The sequence below is a fragment of the Panonychus citri genome, unplaced genomic scaffold, assembly GCF_014898815.1.
Source record: "Panonychus citri isolate SS breed McGregor unplaced genomic scaffold, ASM1489881v1 Contig00136, whole genome shotgun sequence".
Lineage (NCBI taxonomy): Eukaryota > Metazoa > Arthropoda > Arachnida > Trombidiformes > Tetranychidae > Panonychus > Panonychus citri.
In genome coordinates, this window is record NW_026515541.1 from 2,088,632 (window position 1) to 2,104,039 (window position 15,408).

A 15,408-nucleotide genomic window follows, 5' to 3' on the forward strand; every position below is an offset into this window, starting at 1 on the left:
TGGATTAATTTTACAATTAAATCTATAAATTGTTAAAGTGAATGATGAAATAATAACAAAAACTTTTTTTTCTGTTTACTTTTTTTTTCCTCATAACTTTTTTTTTCGTGTGTCCATCATTGGGATAACTCTTGACCGTTACATTCACGTTGACATATATAAAGATTTAAGGAAATTAGGAAAAGGATTAAAATGGAATCAACTAATTATCATTCATCATCAATTGATTCAAATCAAAGTGACCCTCGGAACAGTTTGACCATGGGTGAGGTTGTGGTCTATCAAACAAGTGTACCTTGTGAAACTAGTGTAATAATTGATCAACAATCAAATCAACAACAATCAACTGACCATCGACACGGAAGTGACTCTGGATCAGAAAATAATAATTCATATTTAACCTACACAGGAGAGATTAGTGAATCAAGTCCAGTCAATCAGATGATTGACCATTGGCCTTATAATGGGGGCAGTGGTGGTGGTGGACAATCAGGTGATTCAGATGAACCATTGGCTTATCATCATCATGTTGTATCAACTCTTTATGGGTCATCACCTTCAATCCAAGGGTCAACCAGTCCAACACCTCCGACCATCATTCCAACCTCAGCCTCATCATCATCTAACGGTTCAAACACATCAAATGGTAACAATAATAATCTAACGGATAGTGAACAGCATCTTCAACATCAACAACATCTTCACCATCAGCACCATCAACATCATCATCTGATGAAGATGACCAGTGAAATTGGAAGCGGTGTAATCCACTCATCACCATCTCCAACCACCACACCAACAACAACTTCCAGCCGATTATCCAATCGGACATCAACCACCTCACCAAGCATTTCTGGTAACCTATTGGGAGGCGGCGGTGGACTTGGACCTGGAAGTAGGTCCATTGAGCAAAGGATAAGACGTCCAATGAACGCATTCATGGTTTGGGCTAAAGCGGAGCGGAAACGATTGGCCGATGAGAATCCTGACCTTCACAACGCTGATCTAAGTAAAATGCTCGGTAAGTGATCAATTGATCAACCAAATCTATTACTAAACTAGTCTCAACAATTTAAAGTCTACCGTTGAAATGACGACACAATGATAATATACAAAATGATGAAAATACCAAACTCATCATCTCTCACACTCTTATATCTAAACAATTAACTAACCATTACAATGAGAAATCATTTCTCTCTCTCTCTTTATTGGAATTGATTTAATATGATCAGAAAAAAAAGTTTATCAGTAATGAAAGCAGAGAAAAAGTAAAACAAGATAATGAAACTACACAATTAGGTAACAATTAACTCTGAATTTATCACGAAAACAACAGAGCAAATCTCACTAATCAAGATAAATGGAAATTGTTATAAGTTGTTAATCTTGTTGTTGTTGTCTTGTTGGTGAATAAAAGTAATCTAATAATATAAGAGAAGAAAATTAAAAAGGTTCATCATTCAGAGCTATTAACTACTGTAAGAATTAAATCACATGATTATCTCTCTTTTCTCTCTCTCTCCCTGAATATCCACTTGAAATGGAATATGAAGAGAGAGAGAGAGAAAAGACGAAGGAGAGAGAAAGAGGAAGATAGAAGCGGATCGAAGGGAAATTCCCGTTAACGTTAGAGCTTTTTTTCCAAAACTCCCCTGAAAGAAACTTCTCAGAACTTCGTAGTCAACAGAACCTGGAACATGATGATTATCATGGAAGAAGAAAAGAAAGAGAAGAAAGAGAACAGGTGAATTTCAGAATTATCATGTTTCGTTATTTTCTCTTTTCTTCTGAAAGACAAGAAGAGTGAGAGAGAGAAAAAAACCTGACATCGACAGAGTTTCGTTCTAACGATGTTTATCTTTTAGGTAAACTTTTCATTCTCAGATAAAATTATCTTCTTCATCTTCTTTTATCATCATAATTAACTTTGTTATCTTGTTATTTCGTTGCGTGAATTTTGATCAAAACCGTGATCGTAATTTTTGCTTTTCGGACGAAAAAGTTTACGAAACGTTTATCACCTCGAATTTATTTTCTTCCACTTTTCGTTTCAACTTTTTTCTCCAATTTCTTAATTTTTCTGCTTAATCATTGATCGTTAATTGTAAATTTCCAACAAATAACTATGTAAATAGTGGTGGTGAAAGTTAATTAATGTTTAATTGTGGTTCTTTTTTTAGGTCCACCAACACTAACAATCAATTTCGGGGTAGACATGTTAACATAAAAGTAAACAACTTAACAAGTTTAATTTATTATTGATTATCAAGTAGTTATCAAGATGATTAACAATAGAAAACATTGTTAATAGTGATTAGAAATTGTAATCAATGTAATACAATATTTTCTCATTCCTCTTATTGATTTAACTCTCAAATACAATTAATTAATTTCTAATTCCAATTGTGATCATTCTGATGGTCAATTCTTAGCATATAAATTGTTCAGGCTTGGAAATAAATACATTCGTTGGAAGAGTAAATTTTTTATAAAAATTATTCTTTTTTTTTCTCTCTCTCTCTCTCTTCGAGATTGAACATTTTAATAGCTTCGACTATTATTTTTATCGTTACTTAAAGTTAATTTTCACTTTCACCTTGTACAATCAAACGAAATCAATTAATATTTATCACTAACGATTTACCCGGAACGTTAATAGTAAATATCGTTACAACGATGATCATCATTTGATTTAGATGAAAAAATCCCTTTTTCTACCTGAATCAAGTTAATTGTGTTTCATTTAATTTACTTTATTATCATTCGATTAAAATCACAATTGTGTAAATTGTTAAGGAATCATAATAAGATCGTAATGAATTAACTTTAATTGTGACTCTTTAAATTAATAGTCTCTAACGTTTCTCTAATTGTTGCGACCTTAATATGTCAAATTGAAGGTTAACAATTGGGAATCGAAATGATTATCAGTAAATTGTTACGGTTAATTTTAATTATTTGTCTGTTTTTTTTTGTTATCAATTAAAATTAGGCAAAGAATTGATTTTGATATCGATCCTATGGTTTAAAGGTCAATGTTAATTGTTAACCTTATTGTGAATAATAATCTTGTAAGAAAAAAAAAGTTCATTCAACTTAGATGGATGGTGATGATAATGATAAAGATGATGAGGATGATGATAAGGAAAGGTAATGATGATGGCGATGATGATAAACTAAGGATATCATTTAGTTTGTTAATCTTATTTTTTTCTCATCGCAAAACTTTTTTTTTTGCAAAAACTTTTCTTACCTTCGTTATGACGTTACGATGAAATTGGTATCATTTAGGCCCCCAACTCCTTCTCATTATCATCATACCTCCACATCCCTTATCCTTTTATCATCATCTTCATCTTCATCATCATCCTGACCGGAATATCCTGCCGATTCTGACCGGAAATTCATGGTGAGAGTTGAATTGAAAAAAGAAACCGCAATAGTATTTACATCAATTTCAATTGGACATTGAATATATTACATTGATTAATTGTTGATGACAGATGATGAGGAAGATGTAAATCAGAAGCTGATGATGATGAAGATGATGAAGATGTGCCAAAAAGTGTTCAAGGGAAAGTTAATCAACTAATCAAATGAAACAATTACTATTATGATGTTTTACCTTATCAAGACCACACTGAAAATCCAATGAAACTAAATCAATCTCTTTAAGTATAAAAAAAGATTCTCATTATCAAGAAGCTGAAATCAATTGATTCATTTATACCCTGAGGGTAAATACATGTACTTATATCATAATATCAAGTGTTATCATCCCAACATCATCATTATCATCATCATCATTTCCATATATATTTTTTTCTTCTAACAATATTAATGTTGTTACCTTGTTAGAAAAATTTTTCTATCCAAAAATTATTATTCTTTTTATTATTTTTTTTCTTTTTATCGTGTTTGTTGATTTTCACCTGATTTCTGATCTTCTCTTGAAATTTGAGAAGCCATTACAAGAGTAAATATTATCATTCATATATATTTTTGACCAGGTAATCGTTTTAATGATCTTAAGTCATTTTCATGTGAGTGTGTGTGTGGACTGGCTAATGGTCAGTCTACACACTAAATGACCATTTGATGATGGTTTTTTTTGCACAAGAAAAGACCAGGTAGAGAGAGAGAGAGAGAGAGAGAGAGAGAGAGAGAGAGACTTGAAAACTCTGATGATGATGATAAACAAAATGTAAAATTGAAGATGAAGAAAACAACTTGACCTCTATTAATTTAAATACTTCATCATTATTATCATCATCATTTACTTTCTCCACTGTAACTTGAAGCCAACGACGAAGTTACAATTTAAGTTTACAATTAACTTTTCTCTCCTTTTTTCCCTGTTGATTTGATTTCGTTGTAACCAAAACAATTAAGTGATTCATTTAATTTGAACGTTTTTTCTCTCTCTCTCCCTTTGAACTGAATTTCTTACCTTGATTCAATTATAATCATCCGTTTACTTTGATCATCATCCTTAATCAGTGATGGTAATAAATGTTAATTGTTGTCATTTTATTCCCAATCAATCAGTTGATTTGATTTTATCATCATTGGAAATGAAATCTCTTTTATCCTTGATTCTGATTCTATGCCAATGATAAGAAACAATTAAACACGTTGGTTAAAGTTGATTGTTTAACCTTTTAGTTTGTTGTTTTTGCTGCTTATGTTTAATCAACTAATTAAAAGGCAACGGTTACAATTTGATTGTCGTCGTTGATTAACTTTTTGCAGGTTAGGTCAAAACAATTTGGCCTCACTTCAATTAAGCTTCTTGGCTTATTCAAAGTTAATTGTGAGTCTTGACTTTTTTTTCTGCTTCTTCGTCTCTTCATCATGATTCAGTTTCCACGGCGGAAATGACATTTCCACCTTGATCCTCGTCTTCGTCCTCCTCCACCTCATCAACTTTACCTCTTAACGTGACTACTATCCTTAATTGTCAACAGTTAATCATGTTTCTTGTGGTTTAATCAACAACAATTTCCCTTTGACTTTGATTAACTTACAATTACAACGTTGACGTTTAGCATATATTAGCTTTGAGATAATTAGTTTCAAACCTTTTTCAGCACGTTAACGTGTTGCTTAATTGTTGAACTTGATTAGACTTTGATTAATATTAAACTTTTTCCTCTGAATCAATTGTAATTGTTTTAATAATAAATTCAAACGAATTGTATAATGATGAAAACTTTTTTCTTTCGAATTTGATTTTTCTTAGAACTTTTAGTTTTTCATTTCATTCTAATTTGTAGGCTAATCAAATGATCCGCTAAGTTAAATTGTTTATATCCAACGATGAACTAATTATCGTTAATTAGTGATTTTGATATTAAACACAAGAAACAAAATTAATTGAATTTGACTTTTCAGCACCAAAGGTCAATCAAATCGCTTTGAGGATCAAATGATTAATCACTAATTGTTACCGGAACTTGAAGGATAAGCAGATGATGAGAGAGTTACAAGGATACAGAATTGATGATGATAAAGATGAAGATGATAAATAAAATGAGGGAGAGATCGTGATGTTTAACTTGGAGAGAGATGAGAAGCACGAGAAGGTTTGAATTTCCGTCTATGAAGAAAAAAAGAAGAGAGAAAACAAATGATTAGAACTAAATTGCAATCAACTGTTAACCTTGATTTAAGAAAATTTAACTAATTGTTATCAAGAACGAAAAAAAAATGAACAAATCGCAATCAACCAACACAACGATTGCCAAAAGACAATTAGAATCAACAATCAACCAACAATGTTTACCAAATGATAATCAAGCTCAATCAAGTTTCTCATGTAAACATCAACATCCAAAGTGATTTAATAACTGTAACTAAATTAATTGTAATAATGATCAACGTTCGTTGGGTAATTAACTTTGCTTGCGATTTTTGTTTGACTTTTTTTAAAGGGAAAAGTTTATGACGCGTGTGTCCAGAAGGAAAATGACCTGAGGCTAAATGTTTGCGGTTTTCTATTGCCGAACCAAATCAAGATTAAGGAAGAGAAGGAGAAAAAAAAATTAACATCAAGTATATCATTTGAATCTTTTAGGAAACAAACAGTTTATTCACATGATAATGATAATAAAATTTACGACAATTAAGAGATGATGATGATGATAATGAAGAAAAAAAAAAGTTCTAAAAAGTTCTAACACGCGTTTTTCGCAAGCGACAGTTTCATGTTTACTTAAGAAGAGAGAGAGAGAGAGATCTCCTCCCTCATCTTAATCTCTTTCAGTTCGTAATTGACATTTACAATTACGTTCTGACCTTATATTTATTTTTATATAACATTATTATTATTATTGTGTTTGCAACGTGCTGACCACTTTTACCTGGTCAGTTTACATATTTTATCATTTCAAAGTTTTTTTTTGGTTTTTCCCTTTCCCATGAAAAAAATGTTCATCCAACTTTTATAAATAATAATTGACGATCCCTGAGGCAGCTCTTTACATATGATTATTATTATCCCTTTTTGCCCACTATCACCTCCACCCTGTTGACCATTCCGAAACTGGACACTTCCTCCTCCTCATCTTGATCATCATCATCCTCCTCTTTATCCTCATCATCAGCTTAGATATATTTATTATCTTGTTGCTTTTTTTTTCCTCACTTGTTGCTGGTTTCACATCGGAAAAATGTTTAACCATCATCAGAATTATTATCATCAACATTATCATTATGATTCTCTCAATTTGACCGGAAAAGAGTAGCCTCAACTTTGAGAGAGTAGGTGAGAGAGAAAGAGAGAGAGAGAGTCAGCTTAAGATTATCTTCCTTTCCCCTTTTTTCATCCTCTTTTTCCTCTTCTTCTTAATCTACTTTGACCTAGAATAGCCTCTTATATTTAATTGCCCTTTAATGCTCACCTCAGATGATGATGATGATGATGATGACCGCTATCCAATTTACTCTCTCATCATCAACAGTGAATATCTGTCATTATCCATAAGTAGATTATAGTTGTTATCAAATGAACACCCCATAAGATTCACTTGACTGTTTGGGTTACTCTGTATCCTCCCATTTTCCCTTGATTATCCTTTTCCACTAATTGTCCAGCTTGATTTAGTTAATCATTAACTTAACCAATGGAATTAACAATCTCAAACAATCAGGAAGACTCATGTTGATGAATTTTTTTTCTGAGAAAATTCTGATTCTTAAGTTTTTTCAACCTCTTTTTTTTTGCTGCTCATTTTCATGATGTTTACGTTGAGATTATGATAATTTATGGTAAAACAAAATTAGGCATTCGAGGCACAAATTAACGACAACAATTTGCTGATTCACTTTGTATCAAATGTACAATCAAGTTAACCACTTTTTCTGTTGATATTTTTCAATCGTTAAATAGATTGAATTGTGATTTAATCAACTGATCATTAACTTAATCATGATGATCATGATGATGATGATGGTCTTTGAAAATTTTCTTCATCAGGATCATTGATTTCAATTCAATTATATTTGATTAATTGAATCTCCCCAAGTAAAGTGTGAGATTGTCAATTGATTAATAGTATTAAATGATGATCAACTTGATTATAATCATCATGTAAAAAAATTAAGGTGTTGATGGTTAACTTTTTTTTTACTATTTCAATCCAAGGTGATTTCATGGCTCAATGATTAACAATGAACTTTTTTTTTCAATTAATCATGATACTGATTCATTGTCAGGTCAACTCGGTCAAATTGTCTTGATGATGATCATGATTATCAGGTTACAATTAAAACCAATCACACACACAAAAAAAAATCAAAGCTATAGTTTGAAAGTTTGATACTTAATTGTTGTTGGTGAAAATTGTAGCAATCAAATGTTATTGTAATTATCAACATTTTAATATTTGTAATCAACATGATGATGATTAGCATGATGTTCAGTTATTATCTATTTTTCCTGTGAATCATTTCAGGTAAACAACTTTATTTTTACCTTACAATTATCATGAGAATTGAAATGATATCTGAAAATGAAAAGCAATCAATTCATGATCAACATGATGATGATGATGATAATTTTGTTTTTTTTCTGCTTACTTGTCTTAGTTAGTTAATGTAAAAGCTGATCATCATTTCTGAAATATGATCAATGTTTTTCTGATCTAAATTCATGATAGGAAATAAAAATAGGAAACCCACATGAGCATAGATCCTTTTGATATAATTCACCATGAAAATTGGGCAAAATGACCTTGTCCATCTTGACCCACCCCCTCCCTCCCTCCTCCATGATAACAGCATTACCTGTATCTGATTCATCATCCTTATCATCAAATCTAATTCTGAGTTGCATCCTAAATCGGATCATCATGGTTTTCAACGATTCATTTGAATATCAATAAGTATTCAGAACTTTTTTCCCCCTTTTTTTTGTTCTATCTGTATTTTCTGAAGGTCTCATTGATTCTTGAATGAATATAAATTGTGTGAGAAAATGATTACAACACTCAATCATCATAATGATAAAATACTTGAAAATATTACATTGATTTCACCCAATAGAGCTCAGAATTTCATCTCTCCCTCTGAAGATTATCAACTTTTTTTTTTACTTCTCCATGACAGTTTCATGGGAAACCCAATGGAAGCGAAAAAGTTTCAAAACTTAATTTCAATCATGTTGATGATAAATGAACTCACTCACTTACGAACCAATAATCAAACAATTAACTGCTACCCGTTAATGAAAAATAAACATAATTAATGATTTCCAATTGTCAAACATTACCCACAAATCAAACAACATGATTAATGATTGAACAATTAACATATTGATCTTATATTAATATTTTCATATTGACTATTTTCTGATACATAAAATTAATCAACTATTAAAGGGACAACAATCAATAGTCAATTAGATGGTTCATATTATCGGGTATCACCCTGTAGCTCAGCATATTGGGATGATCGCCTTTCAAGTGATGGGCTCAAGGGCGTGATAATATAAACACAGCAAGACTTATTCCTTACCTTGATGGCGAAAAGGAATAAAATTATACATGAAGAATATGAAGAAAAAAAATTTCGAACAATTTTTTTTTCTCTCTCTCTCTCTACCTGTCAATAAATCTGATGATTTCCACCACGCCCTTTACCTGTGAATACTTTGTTATTATATTACTAAAATTGGTGATAATAATTAAAACTGATTTGGTAAAGTGTTTAAAGATGATTAATCTACATGGAGGATTAACCACTTAATCCAATGTGACAGTTTGGTTATTGATTACCTTTGATTGGTTGACCTACTCCTCAGTTTCTAACCTTTAACCTGATGTTAACCCTTTTAATTGCTCATAAATTGTTATAGTAATTAAATTACTTTTGATTCTGATTGTTGGTGATCTGTTTTTTTTTGGTAAATTGTTGTTAATTGGGTTAAGATTGTGATTGACGGTTTTTTTTCCTGTTATTATTTATTATCATTGTTAATGAACTGATTGTGGTTAAATTGGTGAGAGTAAATTTATTTTTACAATCAAACTGTTAACTATAAGTTAATTGTGTTTAATTGTTTTCTTTATCATTTACCCTAATAGTTTTTAAACTGTTGAATTTTCAAATTGAATTATAATCATGATGATCAATTAAAAGCTTCCAAGTAAATGATAATCAATACGTTTTGATTAACAAATTGACGAGAAAAAAAAATTCATACAATTAAGACAAAAGGGAAACACCATTAGAATCATGGTAACATGATTATGATGAGGATGATGAAGATGAGGATGAGAAGGACAAAATTGCTTCTGTAGACGAGGTCATCGTCGGCGATCGTGAGAATCTGAAAGATGGAGAAGAGAGAGAAAGAGAGATAAAGAAACTGGAAAATGAAGATGAAGATGAAGATGAAATGAAAGAAGAAGAAGAAAATAACAGTAAGATGATACAACTTCGTTGATGATGAGGGGATGAGGATGATGGAGATGATGATGATGATGATGATGGTCAGAGTTTCTCTCAAATGTTTGACTGACAAGAAGCAAAAAAAATTGATGAGGATGAAATAGAAAGCAAATGATATAATATCATAGATAATCAATGGATCAATCTTATTGTTGATTAATGAATTATTTTAATTGAGGTCATTAATATGATGGATATTTGATTGGAACCATTGGAATCAAATTTTCACTATTTAATTGTTGATTTGATTTAATATTATTAATGGTAATTGAATATACTTTTACCTGGATCAATATTAGTCTCAAACTATCAATAGTTTTCTTGTGATTGTCTTAATTGTTTGAACTTGATCAAACAATTTGAGAGGTCAAGATGATGTTGGTCATCATCTTGATCATCATCATCATCATCATCAGTAGCATCATCATCTTGATTAGTTTAAGTAATAACTTTGAAATTTTATCCAAATATTTGCTTAGGTTTATGATGAAAAAACAAATCAAGTGACAAATCATTTGATTTAATTGTCACAATTATCTTTTCATCATTAGACTTTCTTTATATTAATTGTGGTCAACAATTAAAACTTGAATTGAGTAACGATGAGTTTATCAAACTAAATTGTTACCTTTGGCCTTAATCAATGTTACAATTAAGGTAATTTTTGATTCTATTTTCATTTAATTGTTGTTATATTTTTACAACTGATTTTCATTAAATGTTAATTTTAAATTCAAACTTAATCACAAATAATAATATCCATACACAATTAACTTTTATACAGTTAATTGTTAATCGTATGGTTAATTTTTGATTGTTGTTTACAATTTCAATTAAGTGTTGATAGTTTAAATTTTTGTGCAATTGAAATTAATCAATGAGCCGATAAAAGTTGATTACTTTGAATTAAATAGTAAACAATTTAAAATTAAATAGGAAAAAAAAAAGAATTCTTAATTGTTGGAATTGTTATATTAATCAATTGGTAGCAATTAAAACTTTAATTGTTGACTCAAATTCAAAGTTGAGGTTACCAAGTTCAGTAAAGTTAATCAACTTGGCGATTTAAATTTAATCAACTAAATTAACCTTGATTTAAAAGCAAATATCAAGTCAAGAAGGAAATTAAATGAAAATAAACATATTGATTTAAAGTTAATTGTTGATCAGTAAAATTGATTAAAAGTGTAAATAACACAATTAATACAATTAAGTGTCAACAATTCACTAATCACGAAAAAGTGATGATATAATTTCAAGGTAAAGATTAAATTTAATTACATTTGATTTGATTGTTGATCAGATTGTCACGTTGTCCGTACTAAGAATTGATCGGTTAAAACAATTAGTTAATCAACTATAAATTGATTACCAATGACAATGAAAACGTGATGTCCAACTCACCTGTCGTCCCCTCGCCCACAACCAGTGACATTTGACCTATTCAATGACCGTGACCATTGAGATCGCCCCGAGTAAAAGTGACCTCGAGTCTAACATTGTTAAACTATCTAAACAATAGTAATTGATTACCATTAATCTAACGATTTATTATATTTACTATTGATTGTTGAGAAAATTAAAAGTGTAAATTAAGATGATGGTAAAACTAAAGGTATCATGTAAGTTAATTAATCTCAATTAATCGTGACACAATTTAATACTTAATCATCAAGACCAACACACAGTTATCATCATCACAATTAACATTACAAAAGTAAAACCTGATCAACGGGAATCAACATGATGATCATTTAATTTAATCATTGTAACTTCATCATCAAGGTAATCAAATCATTCATTTTATCACTTTCAATTTGACAACAAATCTGATTCATGATGATTAATCCCCTCAGGGCAATCAGTTTGAACAGGTATCAAACTTTATCTTAATCATTTTCACACTTTTATCAACAACAACCATTCAATTATAACATGATGATGATGTTTTTTGATTAACTGGACATTAATTTAGTTAATTTAGTTAATTTTAATGTTGAATAATAATAATATTGAATTTCCAACATGAACTGATTCAGTTTTTTTTTTCTTCTTCTTCATGATGATGATGATGATGATTAACCAATAATTAGGGAGAATGAAACCAATTTAATCATAAATTAACCACAGAATATTTAATTGTAATAATATATCTTTCAATATGATTAAGGGATAATTTAGTTGATTAACACAATGACGTCGTTTGATTCAATCAACACAGGTAATTGTTTGTGATCAAATTAAAAGTGACAACTAACACATTTATTGTTATAATTGTAGCTCGAAAAATAAAATAAATACAAAGTAATTAAGAGTTAATTGTGATACATCAGGTTCACAATTAATATATATCATTTTTACATAGTCATTGGGATGGAGAAGAAAAAAATTAACTAGGATAGCAATATGTTCAATCCTAATTGTAATTGATATAACCTGGAATCAGCTGGAACAATCAACAAGTTAACAGCAAAAATATTATTAATACAATCAAGTTAATTGTCAATAAACAATTTTATTGATCAGTTGATTGTTGATGTTTAATTACTATTGTGGCTGTTGTTACATTAATTTCAACAATTCTGGTCATTCATTAAAATTAAAGTTCAGAATTGGAAGCAAAATTTGGTTTCAACACCTTAATTGTTTCATCACAATTAAGATGGTTAACTAAAATTAATGTATACTTGCTAATCCATAGGATTTGCAATCTAATCTCACCATAACCTAGACCTTGGATCATGATCATCATCCGATGACTTTGCATTGTTTTCAGTTTCATCATGATCATCATCAAGTTTTAACTCTCTCTCTCTCTCTCTCTCTCTCTCTCTCTCCACCCAATACCAAATATTGATTTCACAAGGAATTATAATTAGCTGATGAATCCTGATTACCCTGTAGATAGATGACCTTGTATGATTTTAATTTGATCCTTTTTATTTGAATCATTTTCATCCTCATCTTCATCCTCCCACATCTCTGAAAGCCTCAAGGGTATCATGATGCTCATTATAAAAGTTTCATCTTGTTTCATAATTGATTAATTCAATTTCAAGACATGAAACTCATCATCATCTTCATGAAAATGATAACTTTATTTACTTTCTAATCTTATATCATAACCAATTGGGAAGATACAAACATATTAATAATGATAATACAATTCTCATCTCAACATTTAATTACTCAACCATTATTAACCAGATTTACCATTCTAATTGTGATAATTATCTTAACCTAATCAATTGAATAATATTATTGCTTCCTGTATATTATTGTCATACAATTAAATGAGTCTCCTTATTATCAGATTTAATTTGATTACAATGATAAAGGATAATACAAAAAAAAATCGGTAAAATCGTAACAATTTGTTGATTGCCTGTAATCCAATTAAATTGTTGCCCATTTAAATTGATTGTCTTGATTTGATTATCCAATAATTATATTACTCTTAATCAGAAATTATTGTCAAGTCTAGACGGTTAATCATATTAATTTATTAAATTGTTGGCAGTAGTTAATAATTTAATCACTAACAGTTAAGCCGTTTGCTATTATCTAAATTGTTACAATCAAAATTGATTCAATTAGTTGTTGGGAAATGTTGGTAATCTGTTAATCCATAATAATTATAATACAAACAATTAAAACTTTACCTTTGATAATCATTGATGATAAATTAGCTTATTAATTTATGAAAACTCAATGATAACAATTAGTAAAACAATTACATTAACCCAGTAATTAAATTGTGTTGAGTTGTTAATCAAATGATTTATGTTACTATTGTTTAATTATTAACATTAGTCTAGCAATTAGTTTATTATATTATTATCATTATGATCAATTACAATTTAGCCTTAAGGTAATAAGTGAAACAGAAAACTGATTATAATCAATTGAGTTTCTTGAATTAAGGTAAAAATAACAACAACAATTAGCAACTGATTAACGTTTGATTACATTCACGAACGAGATCATATTGATTGTCTATGGGAAATTGAATCAATTAGTTTATAATTTGGTCAAGAAAAAGTTTAATTGTGAACATCCAATGATTAATTATTCAATCACAGCAATTTAATAATTGACAATTGTGAATAAGTTTCATCATCATCATTCATCCTCATCAATTACCAACAATCAACATGATAATAATAATACAGTAACGGTGGATAAACTTAAATTGTTGTTGTTTCCTCGCCAACAACAATTATAATCATTACGATGATTGATATAATATGATTGTTAAGTGTTTTCTTATCATTCAAATTGTCCACCATTTTGAAAGATGAAGATGATTAAGTTGATGATTTACCTGATTTATGGTTTTTTATTTCAATTTCAATTCCAATTCCATGGTAAATCAAACCCACGCAATTTGTTAACTGCTGATTCTTTATCTTTTATTATTATTATTATCTTCATCTTCATCTTCATCATCTTATTCTTGGGTGATTGTTTTCATCATCATCATCATCCCAATCAATTGATTTGCTACACGCAAGAGTAAATTGTTAATCATTAATCTTTAATCCACTTGCGACTTAACCTTTTACCTGTCTATTGATGATTATAATAGTAGCTCAAATTTCAAGGTTCATTTATCTTGATTATCTGTTTCCTAAATTTAGTTAAATCAAATGAGAAGCTTAATTTGTTTGGTAATCAATGATTTAACCATTTAAAGTGAAATCATCATCATTTGTTAACAATTTAAACCTAATCAGAGTCTTTAATTGTTGTTGGTTGTGTTCACTTGAATGTAAACAATCAAAAAGATCAATACAATTTTATTGATCTCCTTTGAATTAATCAAAGTATTAAAACTACAAAGTTACTAAATTAATTAACTTTTAACTAATTAACTTCTGTGATTTGATAAAAAAAAAATTTCTCTTCTCTCTTGACAATTAAATTTAACATTCTAATTGCAATTAGGATGTTTATTTGATTCATGAACTTGTATTAATTAAGGTGATGATGTTGATTGAAGCGAATCAATTTAAATTGAAATGCATGGTTAGTTAATTGTCAAACAATAATAATTATCTAATCACAATTATATCACTAATTCAAGGACATGGAATGATTAAAATTCAAGATCAATTAATTATTATCCTTTTTCACTTTCACAATGATATTTTATTTGTTAATTGTAATCATCACCCAATAGTTACAACAATTAACTGAAAAATTTCCTTGATTATATAATCCGATTGGTATTAGCAAGTAAGCAATTAACTTTAAATCATTACAATCAAATTATTATCCGGAAAGTAAATTGTTATTTAACAGAAATTGACCTAATTGTTAAGGGGAAACATGAAAATCAACATCATCATGAGTGAAAAAATTTCAAGATTAATCAACAATCATTAATTACAATCATCATCATCATCATCATCAGAATATCAACAAGAAAAAAAGTTTAATATCATTTAATGA

The 15,408-nt window shown here is 29.3% G+C and overlaps 1 protein-coding gene across 1 annotated transcript in view; it reads left to right on the forward strand.

The window, feature by feature from the left end:
* The window catches only part of LOC128392545 (transcription factor mef2A-like), a 44,540-nt gene that overhangs the window by 594 nt on the left and 28,538 nt on the right, over nt 1–15,408 (forward strand). The window contains exon 2 of the mRNA XM_053352580.1: nt 165–1,021. Coding sequence (XP_053208555.1) covers nt 193–1,021 — 829 coding nt within the window. The 5' untranslated portion in view covers nt 165–192. The remainder of the gene's footprint in view (nt 1–164; nt 1,022–15,408) is intronic.